This window comes from Pygocentrus nattereri, chromosome 13, assembly GCF_015220715.1.
Source record: "Pygocentrus nattereri isolate fPygNat1 chromosome 13, fPygNat1.pri, whole genome shotgun sequence".
NCBI lineage: Eukaryota > Metazoa > Chordata > Actinopteri > Characiformes > Serrasalmidae > Pygocentrus > Pygocentrus nattereri.
Window position 1 is genome coordinate 3,565,048 of NC_051223.1, and position 21,954 is coordinate 3,587,001.

Genomic DNA, 21,954 nt, shown 5'->3' on the forward strand with positions numbered 1-21,954 from the left:
TTTTAAATGTGTGTTTGATTCGCAATAACATTTATTACTTATTACCACTTTTACTTGCTGTATGTATTCCTAACTTTCGAATACACGCCTGTGTGTGTGTGTGTGTATGTGTGTGTGTATGTGTGTGTGTGTGTGTGTGTGTGTGTGTGTGTGTGTGTGTGTGTGTATATATATATATATATATATATATATATACACACATATATATATATATATATATATATATATATATATATATATATATATATATATATATATATATATATATATATATATAAAAAAAAACTTCTAGCCAATCACAGCGCAGGAGGCACCCCCTATCAGCCAATCTGAGCTGGCAGAAGGCGGGGCTTGTCGGAGAACGGGTGGGAATAAGTAAACACGCGGGGAAAGTGGCCGTGGTTGAGCTCCTCAGTTGGTGGTTGCACTTAGCTGCTCTTGAAAACTGTAGATAGAAAATGTGGTTTTAAACGCCTCTGTCTGAGCATTTTACTCAAGAGAAACAGGGGTAAGATATCTGTCAATTTAACACTTCCCACCCAGCCGGGTTAAACCTCACAGACTAATAGGACCGTGCTCTGGTTTTGGACTCGTTTTGGTTCTGTTGTGGTGGTGGTGGTGTGGCTGAGTTCACTGTCTGGCTAACGTAACTCATATATCGAATAACGTCAGATGTCTAACGTCTAAAATGTTGAATAACTTGCTAATGTAATTGGTTTTAACGTCACTGACATGCCTCGTCGTCCGTGCCATGCAGGAAGCTTCTTTATTCACCAGGCTGAACTGGCTCAGCCGAGTAATGTGGTGTTGTGTGGTGATACTCTGCTCTTCACAGCCTTTAACGTTCCTCTGAGGTTGAACTTCTGTCATGTAGGTTACTGTGGTGACGTGGTGATGTCCTTCATTCCTGGGTTTTTAGTCTCAGTGTCTCTTGGTAGTAAGTGGTGTGCCAAGTCATGAAGTGGTGATTCTGTAGTGGTGATATTTTTTTGTCCTCAGCTTTTTAATCTGAGCTTTGTGAGGGTATTTGTTGTTCTGTCTACCTGTGAAGTGATTTATGGTGATATTCTGTTCTCCATAGTTTTTTAAGCCTTCATTTCTCCACAATTAGGTGGTTCCCCCAGTCAATTAACTCATATATGGTGAAGTTCTTTTCTCTACAGGTTTCAGTTCTTCAGAATCAAGAGATTCTACCCAGTACTGAAGTGATATGTGGTGATATTCTGCTCTCCACAAGTTTTATGTCTGAATTGCTCCAGAATTAGTGGTTCTTCTAAGTAATGAAGTGGCATTTGGTGACAGTCTTCTCCCTAGTTTCTCCAGACTGACGTAGTTCTGCCAGGTAGTGTGTGGTGATATACTGTCATACTCAGTTTTTTAATCTCAGGTTTCAGTTTCCAGACTGAAGCAGATCTGGAAGGATCATGTGATGAAGTGGTGTGTCCAGGTTGTTTTAGTTTCTAGTCTGAAGTATTTTTATCAGTTAGTGAAGTGATATTATGTTCATCAAAGGTTTTAATGTTGAGTTTCTTCGATCTCCATGTCGATTATTGTTTGGTGATTTACGCTGATGTGCTGATCTCCACAGATTTTTCTAGTTCTGTCCAGTACAGACATGATCAGTGGTTCTCGATTGAATGTGAAGTGATATGTGATGATGTTCTGTCTTCCTCAGGTTTTAAATCCAAGTTTCTCACAGCTGCTGAAATCTCAGAACACCAGAAGCGAAATGGCTGAGAACGGGTTGCTCCACCATGGGAAGGTTCTGACGGTGGACACCATGAACCCCAACGTGAAAAGGGTGGAATACGCCGTCCGTGGACCCATAGTACAGAGAGCTTTGCAGATTGAGAAGGAACTCAAAGAGGTAGGAATGCCTACTTGGGTTTTCTTGTTTTTCTACCTTTTAGTGCTTAGAATCCATTTGAAACCACATAGTGTCATTGCGTTAGTCCAACTGGTTGGAGCAGTTGGTTAATATAGAACTAAAGCCATACACCCAACATGCAAAATCAGCCCAGTCAAATTAGCTTGTGCAATTTGTGTTTCACTTTGTTGAGTATCTAGTTGGTTTTACCCTTGGATTCATCATGGTAGTCCCAGCAGGCTTTGTTTCAGAGGTTGGAAAAGTCCAGTTGAAACCAAAAGAAACCAGAAATAGTGAGGTGCATTTTCAGAAGATAACAAAGCAAAATGCAGCGTGGAACTATATTAAACAAGAAGACTTAGTGGTCAACATGTTACCAGAAGCTTGTACGAAGTATGTTACTGCCTCATTTTTCACTTTAAGAAAAACGAAGCTATAGCAGAAAAGTTCTGGTTTAAACTGGTGTTAAACTGGTGTATTCACAGCACTAAACTGGCTAGTGGCCAAATCATCAGGTAAGTCAATGAGATTTGATCATAAGCCAGTATTAGAGAAACTGTAAGATGGTCAGTAATAAACTGTGGTAATAAACAAAACATAAGTCCAGAATGTTACATTATACACACACTAAAAATTTAAGTGATGTTTTATTAATCCCACAAATGGGGAAATTCCACCTCCGTATTTAACCCATCCGTGAAGTGAAACACCACATACACACACACACACTAGGGGGCAGTAAGCACACTTGCCCAGAGCGGTGGGTAGCCCTATCCACGGCGTCCGGGGAGCAATTGGGGGTTAGGTGTCTTGCTCAAGGACACCTCAGTCATGGACTGTCGGCACTGGGGATTGAACCGGCAAACCTCTGGTCACAGGGCCAGTTCCCTAACCTCCAGCCCACGACTGCCCCCACATGAAAAATGAAATATTTGTTCTGTAGTATTAACTGGCATGGTAGCATATCTTAAATTATGCGTCTAAAAAAACCCAAGGATTGGATCAGCATCAGCCAGCCAACATTAAAGTACTTGGACTGAATTAAGGGGCACGCTTATTAGCTTATCTTATCAGGTAGTATGTTTGCAGACCATGGGTGTGTCCCAAAACCTAGTGAGCTCTTTAGGTAGCCACTGTCTACATAGGCAGAGTTCCAACCGTCATCTAACCTTGTAAGACATAAGTTCCCACCCACTGCACAAGACTGTTTACTTGCCTCAGCCGCCACAATCCCATTTAGCCAACATAGATCCTGCTCTGGCGCTTTATATAGCAATTTTAATTGAATTTGCTCAGAATTAAACAGCAACACTTGTCTTCAAACGCTGAAATGAAAGAATTTGAGCGCTGCTTGCTGCTCTTGAACACTTAAAATTTACAAATGTAAACTTTCCTTTAAGCACTCTGAGGGGGTAAAAATCAACAGTAAATCCTTTCTCCACATCACACAAGGTTCAGTAATCTCTTACATCTCCTAGCTGCCAGTTTGAGAAAATTATTTTTAAAAAATATGCTTTTATTTGTTTTAATAAGACATGCACATTAATACAAGCATCAAAGTAAAATCTACACAAACCACACACAACTGCAGATAACTTGCATTAACCAAACAGAACAGTGATATACACAACTACACCGTTAAATAAATAAATAAAGACAGTTAGTCATTCACTAGCAATAAAACTATACAGCTATAAACAATAATACAGGAATTATTTAAATAATTCATTTACAATGAAATTACATAAATATTCATACACATGGACCAGCCACGTCCTTAAGTCCACCTCTTCGTGTCTTCATTCTTTGTCCATTTTATCAGCTCCACTGACCATACAAGTTTCACTCTATTGTTCTACAGTTACAGACTAGTCCATCTGTTTCTCTGCATACTTTGTCACACGGTTCTTCAATGGTCAGGACCCCCATAGGACCCCCACAGAGCAGGTTTTATTTGGGTATGATCCTTGGTGATGGTTGTCAGTCCCACTCCTGGATGGTGGAGACTTCAGTTCCTACTTCGTAGTTTCTTTTTTAGGTTGTGCCACCTTTTCCTTCTTTAGCCTCGAAGGATAGTCCTGTTAACAAGCAAACAAAATCAAATTAGGGGGGGTTCCTTTTTTTAGAGAACAGGCAAAGAGATTAAAATATCCAACATTATTCAACTAAAATTATACCCAGGTTAGGAAAGTGCTCAACCACACAAGCAAATTACTTCTACTTATTTATTTATTTGGCTTTTTATCCAATTTTCTCCCAAATTGAATCGTCTCCAATTCCACCCACTTGTTAGGACTCCCCAATCACACGATGCCACCAACGCTAGGAGAGTGAAAGCTAGCGTAGGCTTCCACAGAGGTCTGTGAAACCAGCCACTGCTTTTTTTTTTTCGAACTACCGCTCACGCAACGTCACGGGACAGCCGAACGCGATCAGAGGAAAGCGCCAGCCGCCAGATCTGTTACGTCAGCCAACAGACGCCTGCGCTGACTAGTATTGTGCTGAGTGAGGTGTTTTTTTTTGCAAATATTCAGTCATTTTGAATTTGATGCCTGCAAAACATTCCAAAGAAGTTGGGACAGGGGCAACAAAAGACTGGGAAAGTTGAGGAATGCTCAAAAAACGCCTGTTTGGAACGTTCCCCAGGTGAACAGGTTAATTGGAAACAAGTGAGGGTCACGGTTGGGTATAAAGGGAGCATCCCTGAAAGGCTCAGTCGTTCACAAGCAAGGATGGAAAAAGCTGCAAAAAACAAAAAGTTTATCTGTTTGAACATTAAATATCTTGTCTTTGTAGTGTATTCAGTTGAATATAGGTTGAAAAGGATTTGCAAATCATCGTATTCTGTTTTTATTTATGTTTTACACAACGTCCCAACTTCATTGGAATTGGGGTTGTACTATATAGGTGCACTTTGTAGTTCTACAGTTACAGACTGTAGTCCATCTGTTTCTCTGCATACGTTGTTGACCACCTTTTACCCTGTTATTCAGTAATCAGGACCCCCATGGACCCCCACAGAGCAGGTACTCCTTGGGTGGTGGATCATTCTAAAGTCTAACTAAATTAATGTAGCTGAATATTGTAAAAAAAAAAAACATGTTATCATTTGTACTTTGAACACATTTCTTATATTTTGACACTTTATGCTTGTGGATTTTATGATTTTATCTAAAACTTTTGGCACACACTCTTCTAGTGCATTCTAGTCTAGATTATTTTGTAGGAGATTATTCATGTCCAAGTAAAGAAAATAAAGTTAGAACTAGAAAGTAAGTGTTTTTGTAGTAAGTTACATAACTGATCAACTGAATACCTGATGAAGTTCCACAATGTGCATGTTGTAATGAACTGTTCAGTGGCCTGAGTTAAAGTACAATGCCGTTTGATGGAGCGGTCTCCATTTAGCCCCTGAAACAGTGGGTGTCTGTGCGTTTTTTGAGGTTTGCTGTGGACCCTTGTATGGCCCCCTTTTGCTTGTCCAGCCTGTTCCCAGTCTCTCTGCCAGCAAGGCCACTTGGTACTAGGCACAGCGCCACATGAGTGGGCACGAGGATGCTAACGAGGGGGGCGGAGTGTGTGTATGTGAGGGTAATGCATTCAGTCACGTAAGTTTTGTGTAAATCTGAATACCTACCTGAGGACTTTAGCTGCCAAAAAGGGATCCATTCTCCCAAAGGGAATTCCACCCATTTTTCTGATTATAGTTCATTTGTTGAGATGTAAACCACATCATTCAAAGTGGATGGATGTGACGTAGAACATTACGATGCGTACAACACAAATATACACATTTTATTTACTATCCAAAATGGTGAATTGGAAAAAAATGAATTCTTTGGGGACTATTCTGCCCAACAAAATGTTTGGAGATTGAGAAGAACACATCAGACAAGTGGAATCAGGAATGCTGCTGCATGTTTGGAGTGAGTGTTATGTGTATAAGATTGGACCATAGATTTAAACGGTTCTGACATGTTCTGCTACCTGTAACCAGTGCTGTGAGTAATTCCTGACTCAAAAACACTCTTAATGCCTTTATTATCATCTCAATCCTTCAAAACCATCAGTATTAATTGGATTTCTGCAGTTATCTGATTATTCAAATGGCCAAGTAAACAGCATACTCTGATTTCTTAGAACGAAGTGAGGTTTGTAATTTAGATTAAGAAATTGAGCTGGACTTTAGCTGAATAATCAGATTTCTCAGTGCATGTGGGCTCTTACTCTGATTTCTTTCGTATTTCGTGGTGCTGGAAATAAGCAAGCAGCATTGACGCGAGACTTCAGATGCTGAATCCAACTACATGCTTGACGAAATGAAGGATTTAAATATTCTTCATCTTCTAGATGGTGTATGTTCACATTGTGAAGTACAGTGGTGGGACGATTTTAAAAAACGCTGACATGAAGTTTTACATTATGTTTACATCACGTCTTCTTCTGTGAATTTATTGGCCACTGCCTGACTTATATAGACCAAACGTTTTCCCTTTATCTGATTACTCGAGTGCATGTAAATGCGTTGATTGAATTACCGACAAGATTATTAAGTGCATCTTAATAACACACTCACTGAAATAAACAAGATTTTACACATTTTCATCTAAATCCTAAATGTAGGCAAGCGGACAAGATGAGTCTGAAGTTTTTGTCTTTAGTTTTGTGCTATTTCACACTGTACAAGGCAGGTACTGGCAGCTTGTATCCCACCCGTTGTGGGTCAGTTGTGGGTGCAGTACTCTAATGAGCATTGCTGTGACTGTCCTGCTTGCACTGCCCGTAGTTACACCCCTGCTGGAACAACACTGTAGATTAACTAGGACCCCAAACTGAAGGGCAAAGCTCAGTCAGAGAAATGGAACATCTCATATTCATTACACTGAACATCTAATATTCATTACACTGAACATTCATTACACCCCCTCTGAGAATACTGTCCACCTTAGAAAACTGCAGTTAATGAGTGCATGCTCTGACCCCTCAGTTGGTAGACATTTGTCCAAAAAACGTTGCACCATGGGGTACAAATGACCCTTTTCCAAGACAAAACTTGGATTCAATGGAATTCTGATAAAGAATTTCCACTGCAATTGTAAATTTGTCACAATTTCACTGGATTCAATTATTATGAATGATATTCACAATAACATGGTTTTAAATATTTAACATTAATGAATAATTGCAACAAAAAAAAAATCGCAGTTTTCTGAATTCTGTGTAACCCGCTGGTCCACAGTCTCCCTCATGTGTTCATTTGGAACAGGTATTCTGGTGACTGTGAAGGCCAGAGCTTCAAATCATTCAGTGACCCTGCATGCCCTGTGAATGCGGGCATTGTGTCTTCCATCATAGAATAGGTGATGTCATCCATCATAGAATAGTGACCCTTTCTCTAGGTATCAGCAAAATGCGCCAACCACAGGATAACAGAGCCACTGGACCCCCTCACCTTAGGGGTCAAGCTTTGAGGCCTGTGTATACCGCACATGCACTTGCCCACTTGTGGAGAATGTGGTGAAGGACTCATCTGGCTCATCCACATCTCTGTACAAAGTCTATTAACACTGTGGGAATGATATTAAATCAACCACTGATTATTATATATTATTCCATATGCTTAACTCACTGTTCAGACAAATGTCATTCTTTCTCATACTTTGTAGTCCTATATATATATATATATATATATATATATATATATATATATATATATATATATATATATATATATATATATATATATATATATACACACACACACACACACACTCACACACACATGCGCATGCATGTTTTGAATGTAAAGCTCCAGAATTGGTCAGATGTGCATGTGGGACGCCTGATAGTCTGACAAACTGAATATTGCTTTCTACCCAGTTCAAATGCCAAAATTTGCCTGTGTGGTAAACATCATCAGCCGAGTGAGGACCCCAGAATTAACAAAGCCCGTGTTTGTCATTGCATTTGCTGTTTAGTTGTAGAAGCTGTAGAAATGAGAGTAAAATCTTCTAAATGTGTCCAGGGTTCTCGCAAGAACATAATCCGTCTGGTTGGGGCGGTGTTAGAGGTGTTAGGGATGGAAGGGTTGGGGACAGAATATCATCTCCGTTCATCTGTCCACTGTAGGTCTATGGTTTTTGTACCACTGAACTCTCAAGTGGACATTCTTCTTTGCAACACCAGCAACACCTTAATGTGCCTCCCTGCGTGCTTTTGAACGACTGTTCTTGTTGGCACAGTCTGATTACTTTACACTCTGTCACCTGAGGAACGGTTGCTGTTCTGCTTGTTCTTACTTTGGACCTGCTCTTTCCACCACAGCTTTCAACGCTATTTGCTGATATCTTTTCCATCTTATTCTAAAGGCAAATGTCACTTTATTCGCTTCCTGAATTAGCCAGTTGAGTAGTGTGTAAGCTCCTGCCATCCTTGCCTCGATAAAGAAGCCTTTTCCAAAGTCACTCAGATCTTTTTCTCTTGATCCAGAATCAAGGTCGACTGTACTTGCTCACTATTTTGTACATACCACAGATGGTAAGATGTTAATTGCTTGACTGTATTATGCAGTACACCTGCTTGGAAGCATCTGCTCTCCATCTACATATTTATTTTATTATTTTTCTGGTTATGATAATTATTTTTCGATGTGTGCCATTTTTTTAAATACATGAACATTTTCTCATCTTTAGAAGATTTTCTAACAGCCTGTACATGACTTTGCTATTGACTGAGCTATACTGAGCTATGTGAGCTCATTCCTTGAAGATATAAATGTGTAGATTGTGTAAGTGTGATGTTGCTATGGTGATAAATTACATTACAATATGCTTTTGTGAGAATGTCTTCAAGACATCATGAAAAGGCAAATATGTACCACTTGGTGTAAATAACTGCAATCAGTGTACATAAGCTGCAAAAAAACAAGTAGCTTATTGGATGGTGACCTATTGTACTATTTTATTTTATTTATTTATTTATTATTTTTTTTTACTGTTTTATGTTTTGTCCTGTTTTTCTTAAACTGTTTCTAATGTTCAGTTGAAGAAATTGAATTTGAGGAAAAGGTCATTTTTATTATTGTACTCATTTATCATTTGTCTTGGCGTTTCTAAATGTGGCACTATTGATATGGTGGTCCAAATGTATAGTTTTATATATATAGTTAAAAATATATTGTTTTTGTTTTTTTTATATAGTTCTCTATCAGATTGCCAACCCTTAAGGTAAGGTATCATGCTTCCTCTGTCCCTCTCTTTTCTGTAGGGAGTAAAGAAGCCCTTCACGGAGGTCATTAAGGCCAACATCGGAGATTGCCACGCCATGGGTCAGAAACCCATCACGTTCTTCAGACAGGTGCGTTTTAGAGAGAACTGTGTATAAATGAGTGAAAGCCCCCCAAAAATGTCCACATAGCCAATATGCTATTTACTGTGAAATATTTCAGAAATTGGAGTAGTAAAAAAAACACTTGGCATCTCATCCTGTAATGCAAAAATTGTTGAAAATGTATAAATAACAGGGGTTTCCAGCGTTCAGTGTGTTATTGGTGTTTCTGTTGTTCATAAACTCATCAACTGGCTTTTGGAGAACACAGACGGGCTTAAAGACTACAGGGGTCAGCCAGTTCAGTGCAGACTTCTGTTCATTATCATTTAGGTTGGCTTATTGGTGACTTCACCTGTTATCTTAATTAGCTCCTTATTTCTAGCCACAGTTCACCAAACAGTCAAATTTCTACAGTTTCCCCCTAAACCCGAAGCCTTGTAGGTGGAGTTATGAGGCTAATGTAGCTAATAAGTAATGGAGCTTATAACCCACTGTCATGATTGGCCCCTCCCGGTCCTGTCCATGTGTTCGTGTTTTGTTTTGGTCTAGTCCACATGTTTTTGTTTGCGTTTCTTAGTCTGGCCCCTTGTTTTGTGACTCCACCCCTGATTGTCGCCACCTGTTTCCCACCTGTCCCTCGTTATCCCTGTGTTTTATAAGCCCCGTGTTTGCCCTTTGTGTTGTCTGGATGTTTGATCGTGTTGGGTGTATTTTATTGTATTCTCGTGGTGTTTGGTTCTTGTTTGAGGTTCTGTGTTCATTTTGTCACGTCTGTCCCTCCTGCTCTCCGTATCGGCTATTTGAACCTGGACCGTTTTGACCTTGACCCTGGATTTGCCCTTAATAAAAATACGCTTATCTCAGCGCATGCGTCCGCCTCCATACTCACATCATCGCATGCTTGCCTCAGACCATATGTAATTGTGAAGTAATGTCAATTAGACTTGCTTGTGCTGTTTCTGATGCTGCATGTCACACTGTTATCTATAAAATGGATTGTAGTAAGTTTCATGTAGTAAGCTACAAAGGAGCTTCTTCCCACAAGCCATCACTCTCTTGAACAGTTAAAATATCACACCAAACAATTCCAAGTTTAAACTGCACTTCTAGATACACTCGTATAGAATCACTCCATCCTCTGGAACCGCTGCTCAAACCACTGTTTATTCTAGCATCTTTTCACCTGCCATATTACCCCACCTATCTGACTGTCACCTCATTGACCCCTTTCTCTGCTGCTATACACCCTTTAACAGCTGCTGCACTCAGCACTTTAACTTTAGACTCATACATTGCACAATGTAAGGTTTACAGTTATGACTGTGTGTGTGTGTGTGTGTGTCTGAGTGAGTAGGAATGCAGGTTTTTATTTTATTTTGTATTTATTTTATCTTATTCCCTATATGTGATATATCCCCTATATCCTTATATCCCTATATGTCTGATACTGTGCACTGTGAGCTCCTGTAACCAAAACCAAATTCCTCGTATGCGTAACATACCTGGCCAATCAAGCTTGATTCTGATTCTGATTCATTGATAAAAAAACAACCACCTTTAAAGCTGAATTTTGTCTGTTGTAAGTCTTTAGCACAGTGCTAGGCTGTGGAGTTTGCTTTGTTTGCCTTGCAGCTTCAGTGCTAAAACTAAAGCAAACCGCAGACACCGAACACGTCTTGGCTCATTGAGTAAACTTTTTTTAGACAGAGAAATTGTAGAAGCTTCATTTTTTGTTGGACTGTCGCTTTAACAGGTTGATGTCATTCTCTGCTGAATGCGTACTTTAGGTCTTGGCCCTGTGCTCTTATCCTGAACTCCTGGAAGATAACAAGTTTCCAGAGGACGTGAAGAACCGAGCGAGACGCATCCTTCAGGCCTGTGCGGGAAGGAGTCTCGGTAAGGAGTATCGGTTCCTTAAGGCTTGGATTCTGTCAAATAATTGCATTGATTTATTGTTTTTATAATATTGGATAGCTGCAGATATTTCTGCAAATAAGTAAGTGCCCTCCCGGTCATGTCTTTATATCGGTGTCTGTAACTTAAGCAGATTAGAGGGACATCACAGCTATGATTCAGTCGCAGACATATCTGTAATAACTGTCATCAGGTGATCTGCGTCTGCTGATTCAGCACAAACTCGTCACACCAGTTTGTGAACACTAGCTTTCATAATACAGCGGTTAGTTATTGATGGCACAGTCTGAGTTGAGAAGTGTTTTACACCTCTTGTTATTTGTGGTAACAGCATGTTACTGCTTGATAAGTGATGACTCATTTTACAAGTTTCGACCAGATACAAAAATACACAAACAGTGCTTCTGCTGTGAGGGAGAGATACAACAGAATACAGTTCAGCGGACAGGATGGGCTGTGATACGTAGAGACTGGCTGAAACAAATCCACATTCAGATAAGATAAGATAATCCTTTATTAGTCCCACAGCGGGGAAATTCACAGTATTACAGCAGCAGCAGAGTAACAGGAGTAAGGCACTCAGTAATAGAAATGGGAAACAGTGTAAACCTTATCAACATTATAAATAATAAAAATTAAACCTAAATGTCTAGACTATTTACAACAAAATAAGGATAATAATAAAATAAAATAAAATAAAATAAGAGTTGAATAGGAATCTGTATTGCACTTAGCATATGAATGAACTTAGCAATGAAAAATGTTCGCATTCTGAATGTAAGTGTATATTGTATGTGTGTGTGATCTACTGGGAGCAGTGCTGGGTGTACAGTCTCACAGCAGCAGGAAGGAAGGACCTGTGATAGCGCTCCTTCACACACTTGGGGTGAAGGAGCCGGTCACTGAAGGAACTGCCCAGTGCTGCCAGAGTCTCACGCATGGGGTGGGAGTCGTTCTCCAGCTTGTTCAGCATCCTCCTTTCTCCCACCGCCTGCACTGGGTCTAGAGGAGTCCCTAGGACCGAGCCAGCCCTCCTGATCAGTTTGTCCAGTTTCTTCCTGTAGGCTAATCTGGCAGAATCTGGCAGAAAAGCAGAGCTGAAACTGCTGTGTGTGATGGTTGTATGGCTCTACATGTAATGCAAATTAGTACTGCTCTTTTGACAGAAAGAGCTGCTAATGTTGACCCATTTTTACCCAGAGATTTAAAAAGGTCTCTTCTTTTTGACAGAAATATCAATATATTTTTCTATATCAGATATTGTTCAAAGCTTGTTTCATATCTCTAATGTTAATCACTACCGGAATTGTGGAAATTCCAAACTTTAGACAGTGATTTCTGTCAAAAATCTCCACACTTTACCCATGTATTGTTGTAATTTGACTCGTTCCGAATCAGATTGTATCGTTTTTAATTCATTCTCCTTGTACTTTAGTGCTGTATGGGGCCTTTTCATTACTTCTAAACATTTATATAGAATTAACCAAAGGCACACCTGTGATTTGTTGAGATGGTGGCCTTTTTTATTTTATCACTTCATGAGAAACTGTGAGATAGAGATGACACAACGTAAGAATTTCTTGTTTTTTTAAAACCAGAAACCAGCTTGGAGTAAAAGAAGAAAAGTAAAGAAAACTAAAAAAGTACAATAAGAAAATTGGACAGTGTAGCCAAACCGAGCTGTTTCAGTACCATATTTAGATCTGTGCTCCTGGAAGGTCTAAGAACCGCAATAGTGAAGGAAATTTGGTAACACTTTATTTGGATAGTCCGCTTTAGATGCTTTGTAGGTGCTTAATTTACTTTCAAGTTACATTAAACTAAATATCTAGTAAATTAACCGTCATTTTCTTTACCTCTAAAGCTGGCTGTAAACCTAAACCTAAACCCAGCCCTCACCCTGGTCCAAATCCTAACCCTACCCCCACTGCTGTTTAGTTTCGACTGAGAGTTTGTTAACAATTTGAACATTTTAGATAATCTGTACTAGATTAGGGGACTACAGTGGACTATCCAAATAAAGTGAGACTGGACATTTTAAAAAGTCCAGTATGAGCATAAATGGGTTAAAGCACACTTGGTACTATATTCTGGGCTTCTTTGCTTTACATTACAGAAGTGATGTTTAAAAGCAATAGAACACCTAAGGTTGGATAATGATCTATGGTCCTCACCTGCGAACCCTGCCTGGTCGGAAAACCTTGGCAAAAAAAGAAAAAAGGAAATTTGTAGAAAAATGACTGCAGACTGTGGCAGGGCAGTGCTGAAGAGCGTTAATTGGGTGATGTACAGTTGAGTGAACCTGCGCTCTAGTCTTCTTTTCTATGCATAAGCTACTGTGGAAATAAAATATATATATATATAGTGTTGCCAATATATTTCAAAATATAACCAGAAAATTCTGTGATCATTTTTTTTCTTAGGTGCCTACAGTGCTAGTCAGGGCATCGAGCTTGTTCGCCGTGATGTTGCGCAGTATATCGAAAGAAGAGATGGAGGGATCCCTTGCAATCCAGACAACATCTACCTCACTGCAGGAGCCAGTGATGCGATCATGGTGAATAAAAATACAACAGCGTGATGTGATTAGCCGCCAGTCACTCATTAGGCTGTAATATCTTTTGAAATAAATGATAACACCACTACAAGGTTTAGAAACACCGACCTAGAGAAAGATTTTTAGGCAATGCAGGAATTAAATGTACGTGTATCATTCGTGGCATATTCACTCAGTACAGAAACACCGCTTTACAATTAAATAGTCATTTTTGAAACATTTATTATACGCATTCATTTAATGACCATTGAAAATAAAACGTAGCTGAGCTGAATTAAACACTGTGATATTTGGTGTACTGCTAGACTAAGCAACAGTAAGTCTACTCAAGAGGTGTCCAGATTACATTCATTACTGTTCAAAGAGTTTGTTCATAAATCATTTATCATTAAGGCGAAATCTTTTTTTAATTTTTCTGTTGCATTAATGAACTGTACAGTTACAGTACTGTGTGAAAGTTTTAGGCATCTAAGCAAATGTTTAAATAGTTGACCTCAGCAGTGAGTTTATCAGAATATGCATTAGAATAAAGTCGTATTCATAATTCAAATAAACATAAAAACAATAAAAAGTAACAAGAATTTCTTGGGACTATATTTTTCCTTCACAGCCGCCACAGAGACTCGTTAATATCATCAATTACATCATGAGCTCAATTTACTGAGCACTGATTGGTCAAACCAGGAGCTGCTTTTTAACTACATATAATACTGGGCTTCCTCGAGGAGAGGCTTGGAGATGATTAAACAAACACATTAACATCCAGAAAATCACTATTTATATATAATCATTGTTAATTAATATTCTATAAATTGTGTTTATTCAAATATTAACACTTTTCTCAGCAAATAAACACAAACTACACAAATAAATAGATTTTGAAAATGAGTCTTGGGTGCCTAAGACTTTCACACAGCACTGTATATTACTTTAATGTAATGTAAAATGTTATTCATTTGCTCATTTGCACACTTCTTGTTTCAATAATGAATGTCATTTAGAGATCAGTCATAATGCAGTATGGATGTTTTTTGAATATCATGTGCTCAGAATCGTATTTGTTCTCTGAAAGAAATGTATTTTAACACATTCTTAAAGTTCACACTAAGCATCACTTGGTGATGAGTATTACATGTCTGTTACTCATTAATAACTGTGTGTAATGATGTTTCAGAACGTTAATGTCATTCTAATGGTGTGTTACTGTACTGTTAATGAGTGTATTGCGATATATTGTCAATACATGCCACAAAGTAAATAAAGTACATCGAGTAATGTTTTCAATATATTACCTTTTTCTGTGGAACTGTATCTAGATATCTACTCTCTACCTGGATGAATTTCTTACCCGCTGTTTCTGCCTCCACCTTTCTCTCTCTTTCTCCAGACCATGCTGAAGTTGTTAGTCTCGGGTGAAGGCCCTTCTCGCACCGGAGTGATGATCTCTATCCCTCAGTATCCGCTCTACTCTGCTGCTCTGGCTGAACTCGCTGCGGTTCAGATTAATTATTATCTGGACGAGGAGAAATGCTGGAGTTTGGACGTGAGTGAACTGCGGCGCGCCCTGGAGGCGGCTAGGAAACACTGCAGGCCACGGGTTCTCTGCATCATCAACCCAGGAAACCCCACAGGTAAGGCTTATTTACATTTACAGCAATTAGCAGACGCTCTTATCCAGAGCGACTTACAAGAGGTGCTTTGTCTGTCTAGAGAAAGTGTCTTTGCTAGTTACCAACAGGTTAGAGAGAAAGACGGTCCTGAGCTCAGATACTGCTAGAAACAATAAGTCACTGTAGATACCGGCTTATGCTCTGAAAAAAAGTGTATGTCAGTGTATAAACCATTTCCACTTGAATAAAACGCACTGTCTTCTCCTCCTTTTGGCTTTAACTGCGTTTGATGTCATTCAATTCACATGGAAATGATGTACACATTTGAATTAAGTAAAGTCAGTGCATTGTGTTTTTTCAGTGTGGTGTTCAGAAGGATGGTAGATGTTTGGTTATGCTATAAAATGCTCAGATCAGATCTCTAATAGAATGAATTTGTCAATATTTAAATGCTCAGTGGTTTCTTCTACTGTTTGTTCAGAAATTGAGCTGTTGCGACATCATTTATATCTAATGCAAGCTAATCTACAGAACTGATTGACAGCGTTATATTATTAAAACTTGTATACTGACAATGTGTCAATATGACAGTGTGTTTTGTTTGGCACATGTTTGAAAGAAAAAAAAAGACAGGGTGAAGTGGCTGGGGGTATTAAGCTATTATTATTATTATTATTATTATTATTATTATTATAATACTAATACTACTACTATTAATCAGGTATGTAAATAACAATGATTATATTTTGTAATTATTTATAACCGTCTGTACTGTTTTATTCCTCTAAAACAAATTCTTTACTGTTCATGGCAGGTCAAGTGCAGAGCAGGCAGTGCGTTGAGGATGTGATCCAGTTTGCTGCTGAAGAAAACCTGTTTCTAATGGCTGATGAGGTGAATTAGCTTTGGCTTCTTCATCTTTGTTTGCTTTATTTTTCACGTACCAAACGAGTTGTGAAGTTTACTGCCTGTCAAAAGTTTGAGGACACCTAACAGTTACGTTTTGAGAAGCCAGGTGTGGCATCATGATCTCCTCATCCTCTGTCGTGTGTGCAGGTGTATCAGGATAACGTATATGCAGAAGGCTGTCAGTTCCACTCCTTTAAGAAGGTTCTGTTTGAAATGGGGCCGGAGTACTCAGACAAATTGGAGTTAGCCTCGTTTCACTCAACATCCAAGTGCTACATGGGAGAGTAAGTGTAGGGGGGAATCATTCATTTCAGTCATCGAGTAATTTAAGAGTTTGCCAAATTGGTTGGCAAAGCTACAGCAGCAATCACTGACAAACTTACGCACATGAATGCAAAACAGTTCCTTTGTGTTTCTGTATTCTGTGATGCCCGTATTGCAAAGATCAATTATATTTTTTTTATTAGTGATTAATTCTGTATTAATGATTGATCCTTTTTAAAATTGGTTTTCCTTACATTGAGGTCTGAAATAGAAATTCAGCCGACTTTTGTCTCTTTTTCTCTAAGGTGTGGTTTTCGGGGTGGTTACATGGAGGTGGTGAACCTGGACCCTGAGGTCAAAGTTCAGCTCACAAAGCTGGTGTCTGTTCGCCTGTGTCCTTCAGTGCCTGGACAAGCTCTTCTAGACCTGGTGGTCAATCCACCCCAACCAGGCGAACCCTCCTATGGGACCTTCATCAAGGTTTTCACTCTAATCCCATATTCTGGACACACACATACAACCCCAATTCCAATGAAGTTGGGATGTTGTGTAAAACATAAATAAAAACAGAATACGATGATTTGCAAATCCTTTTCAACCTATATTCAATTGAATAGACTACAAAGAGAAGATATTTAATGTTCAAACGGATAAACTTTATTGCTTTTTGCAAATATTCACTCATTTTGAATTTGATGCCCATATATATATATATATATATATATATATATATATATATGTGAAAAAATGTTCTTTTGCATATGACTGCATGTATGTATATTTGAAGAGTTTATATCTATGATTAACCGCAGGAGCGTTCCCACACTCTGGAGGTGCTGGCAGAGAAGGCTAAGATGACCCAGGAGATACTGAACCAAGTACCAGGAATAACCTGTAATCCAGTTCAAGGAGCCATGTACACCTTTCCTCAAATCCAGCTCCCTCCTAAAGCCATCGCTGAAGCCAAGGTAGGTCTATCCAGAATATCTTTCCTCTTTTGAGATAAGGAGTTTTAAGTGTATATTCTGTGTAACTGTTTATTATGGAAATCCCTCTCCCTCTATCCATGCATATAGTCCATATATGTAAAGTAAGCTGATTATTGTAATGTCAAAACTATGAACACGTTTGTATGTGAGTATTCAGCTTACAACAGGTTAGCCACAAGCATTCTGACTAAAATAATGTGGAGAGTTCAATTCCAATCATTCTGCAGAAAGAAGTGGATGAAGATTAAACATGGTGCTGTTCCTGGCTGTCAGGAAAAATGTAAAATAAGTTAATTACTGTTCTAATGGATAAAACACACACAACATGTTATAAAGAATTTCAGAGGGAAAAAGTGAATCAAAAGAAAATGATAGAAATTTTAAGATTAAGTGACCCTTATTAGTCCCACAACAGGGAGATTTCACCTCCGCATTTAACCCGTCCGTGAACTGAAACACCACACACACACACACACACACTTGCCCAGAGCGGTGGGCATCCCAATCCGCAGCACCCGGGGAGCAGTTGGGGGTTAGGTGTGTTGCTCAAGGACACCTCAGTCATGTGCTGTCAACTCTGGGGACCGAACCCGCGAACTTCCGGTCATGAGGCTGGTTCCCTAACCTCCAGCCCATGACTGCCCCCAGATTTCCTTCATTGTTGACTATCTTGTACTAATTTTGTCTTTTTTATTGCTGTGTTTGTAAAACAAATGATCCTAGTTTTTCAAGACATATTTTACTGTTTTATGCAGTCTATTCTAATGTGTGTTTGTTGTGCCTGATTCTGTAGGAGAAAGGCCAGGCTCCTGATATGTTCTACTGTATGAAACTTCTGGAGGAGAAAGGGATCTGTCTGGTTCCAGGCAGTGGATTTGGTCAGAGGGATGGTACCTACCACTTCAGGTCAGTATTCTGGATTGTAATGTGGTTAATATGTGAATGGGAGGGGCTAAACTGCTGTAGGCTGAATAGGCAGATATACATTAGTATGCCTTTTTTTCTTTTTTCCTAAAAAGTCACTGTAGAAATACAGAAGCGTTTTATGATTGCGACAGTATGAAGCTCACCTGAAGCTCAGCATTACAGAGCTCTTTGTGCTCTGAGGAAAAAAGCCTCTCATCCTCAAAAGCCCCTCCCTGAGGTACACAGACCACCTCATATGTATTGTTTGCTAAAATGGCCACAAATATCAGGCGTTTGTCAGTTACCTTCTGATGTTCTATCCCCACGACTGCATGTATGCATGTCTGTACAATGTTTTTATGAGTAGGAAAGTGGATAGGGCTGCCCACTGCTCCGGGCAAGTGTGCTCAGTGCCCCCTAGTGTGTGTGTGTATTCACTAGAGTGTATGTGGTGTTTCACTTCACGGCTGGGTTAAATGCAGAGGTGGAATTTCCCCGTTTGTAGGATTAATAAAGTACCACTTATTAAGCTAAATTCTAGCTATTTAAGCAGTTTATATTAAACAGATTTTGTATGTTTATCAACAGGCCTATCATAGCCTACCTCTTTGTTTCCTTCAGGTGTATTTCTTGAGGCACTGTATTGATCATCGCCTGCCTCTGCATTTCACGCTTAATCAATGTGTTGGATTGTTTTGCATGTTAGTGAAACAGCCCCTTCCTGTTAATGTCGATGGATCTTGGCCACATTGAGTGAAAGGAAATTGAGAATTTGTAGCGAAGAGAACTGATGCTCAGTCATGTCTTCCAGGTTAGTCCGATGCTAGAGAGTGCTCCCGAAAGAGTCCGTCATGAATGAGTTCCCATTTTTTATGCCTGATTGTAATTTGTAATGGGTATTTTTTATACAGGCAAACACAATTTTGTAAGTTTTACAGGACGGTGTAACAGGGCGAAATGTGTACTTAAGCCTCCCACATTTGATGCTTAACCTTTGCGTGGTGTTTGGATCTGTGGGACCCATTTTTAATATCAGTTGTGGATGAAGTACACAAACCATGTACTTGAGTTAAAGTAGAGACCCCCAAGGTGAATATTACTCCAGTAAAAGTAGAAGTTCCTCGAGGTGTTGGGTGAACCTGCAGGGAATAAAAGTGTGGAGGTGCTGTGTCCTTCACTCTGTTCTCCTCCTACATGGCCTGCTGTCTGTGTGTGTACGTGTGTGTGGACAATGTGGACCGGCTGCTGACTGGCTAGAGCTGCTAAAGGAGGACCATACGCTGGACACTTGTCATATTTTAAACATGGTATTTTTACATAAATTGTTGTATTGATTTAAAACCCAATAATGCAGTTGGTCCTTCAGACCACTGAGTAACAAAAACATCAACACCACGCAAGGGTTAGGTGTCAGACTGGCTCTGACAAAATCCACTAGGGCTGTCTGACAGAAGCCTGACTTACGAGGCTACAAAGCAGGTCACCAATTACAAAAAGTCATACTCGTGGCCACTATAGGTGTGACTGATAAAATTATAATTTGATGATATTCTGTGGGCATAATTGCTTTTTTACCCTTCACTTTACATTTTAAATATTCTAAAATATGTTTGTAAATATTCTGTTAATAAAGCCAAAACAGTTGCTTAAAGATGCTGAATAAGATTATATGTAAGATTTTTGTTCAAATTGAAAGAAGTAGCATTGACTAGCTGGTAAGGGTGCAGGATGTGATCTGGTGACAACCAGACAATTTTGGGTTAAATGTGGGCTTATTAAGGTGGGATCAAGCTGAGTGTGAAATTTCTCCAGCGGTCCAACACCTCATGAAGGTGAAGCTCAAATTAGTACTGTGCTCATCCACTTTGACACCTAACAAGCCTGTTAGGCCATGAATGTAACGTAAGTCAGCATGGTGGGAAAGTCCTCCCAACAACTCCGGTCTTCCCCTCACAGAATCTCTTCGTGTGTTTTCTTTTCATTCAGGATGACCATTCTACCACCTACGGAGAAGCTGAAGATTGTTTTGGATAAAGTAAAGGAGTTCCATCAGAGTTTTACTGAGCAGTATTCATAACTAAAAAAACCCCACCATGAGAAGGAGGAATAACAGGGGTGGAGGGAAATTTCAGCAGTGCCTTAAAGTAACTTCCACTGACCACCATAATGGACACGTTTCATTTGTTTTCATGTCTTCTCTGCCGGGCGTAAAGAGAAAGACAGTCGTGATGTAACCTGTTTTTGAGTTTTAGTCTTTAGTCTTAGTCCAGTTGAGTTAATTGTTCTGTGATTTTTTTTTTTTTTGTTTGTGCGACTCACCTAAAAGTTATTTTTAGACATTTTAAGATAAATTTAGAGGGATTCCTACAGGCCTTATATTTTGTTTAGGTGTCTAATAAAAGCATCGGAATAACATAAAAGTATTTAATAATGTCAAGTCTACAGTTTTTTAGAAATCTCTGTCATAAAGTGTTACAGAGGACATCTGTGTACGTAAAAGTTTATAAACATATTCATTACACATACTTTAATTGCCTCTTTGAGAACAGAATTAAATTATTAATTTGTACCAGTCTGTGTTTTTCTTTTAAGTTCACACAGTAGTGTTAGGAACCGGAGGCTTTTAAAAGTGCTCTCATGAAGTTATTCAATGAAAGTTAAATGCTGCCTGATGCCAGAGATAGTTCTGAGGTTAGATTTAGGCCTAAACCGTTTTTAAAATCCGTTCATGGCAGACAGGTATATGCAGTGCATTGTGAAGCCAAACACCCAGGATTTACCACTTATTTACCACAATCAACATACATCACATATACGACCATGATGTATACCGTGGGGTCCAAAAGTCTCAGACTACATTAAAAACTGGGGATTCAAACGACTCTCAGGCCGATCTGATCTACTCATCAGAGGCTTTTGCACATGCCAAGTGGAGTTCATGCCAAGTGGAGTTCATGCCGTCGAAGCAACAGAACAAACCGAATACTAAGAAATTTACTTGAGTCAAAGTCTTATGCTGATTATTAGAGATGCAAGCATTTTCACGGACTGTCTCAAACATTTGGACCCCACTGTTTATCTATAAAACTCGGAAGCCACCTGTGAGTTCACTGGTCATTATGGAGAGTAAACACAATGGATATATTTGTGTTGTTGACACGGAGACCCCTGGTTCCTATCAGAATCAAACCATGTCAAATCACCCCAAATGACTGTTTACATCTCAACCAACAATCAGAACAATCATTAAACTATCAGTTTAATTGCCTATTAACACATGTTTGCTATTCAGGACTTTACCAAGTGTTTAATTTGCGTTATTAATGGATAAAATTGCTGCATTTTTTTAATGTCTTTCAGTCTTGGAAGGAAATAAGAAAAAAGCAAGGGAGTAAAAAGGAGAGAGGGAATTAGCAAGTTAGTGAATGCATGAGGGGGAAGGGAAGAATTGAGTAAGGAAGGGAATTATTGAGGGAGGTAGGTGAGGAAATGAGTAAGGGAGGAAAGTTAGGTCTGAGGGATCGAGTTAGTGGGTGATTAGGTTGGTGAGTGAATGAAAGAGGAAAGGAAGGATTGAGGGAGGAGGTTAGCATGTTAGAGAGTTGGTGA

The 21,954-nt window shown here is 39.2% G+C and overlaps 1 protein-coding gene across 2 annotated transcripts; it reads left to right on the top strand.

Annotated features, from left to right (window-relative positions):
• Window positions 1–374: 374 nt before the first annotated feature.
• si:ch211-217a12.1 (alanine aminotransferase 2-like) lies at window positions 375–20,914 on the top strand. 2 transcript variants are annotated; one of them, XM_037543906.1, is made up of 12 exons: window positions 375–508; window positions 1,676–1,867; window positions 9,134–9,223; window positions 10,984–11,092; window positions 13,534–13,667; window positions 15,055–15,298; window positions 16,092–16,171; window positions 16,334–16,470; window positions 16,756–16,930; window positions 17,263–17,418; window positions 18,233–18,345; window positions 20,332–20,914. In XM_037543906.1, the coding sequence occupies exons 2-12, from the start codon at window positions 1,730–1,732 to the stop codon at window positions 20,420–20,422; spliced, it is 1,467 nt and encodes a 488-aa protein (XP_037399803.1). In that variant the 5' UTR covers window positions 375–508; window positions 1,676–1,729; the 3' UTR covers window positions 20,423–20,914. The 2 variants fall into 2 exon arrangements, with proteins under 2 accessions (XP_037399803.1, XP_037399804.1); XM_037543907.1 differs by lacking the exon at window positions 375–508 and adding an exon at window positions 847–870.
• Window positions 20,915–21,954: the final 1,040 nt, after the last annotated feature.

Coding starts and splice junctions, on each gene's coding strand:
- si:ch211-217a12.1 (XM_037543906.1), top strand. CDS start 1,730: ATGGCTGAGAACGGGTTGCTCCACCATGGGAAGGTTCTGACGGTGGAC. Junction 15,299..16,091: donor CAACCCAGGAAACCCCACAG/GTAAGGCTTATT, acceptor TGTTCATGGCAG/GTCAAGTGCAGAGCAGGCAG. Junction 16,172..16,333: donor TGTTTCTAATGGCTGATGAG/GTGAATTAGCTT, acceptor TCGTGTGTGCAG/GTGTATCAGGATAACGTATA.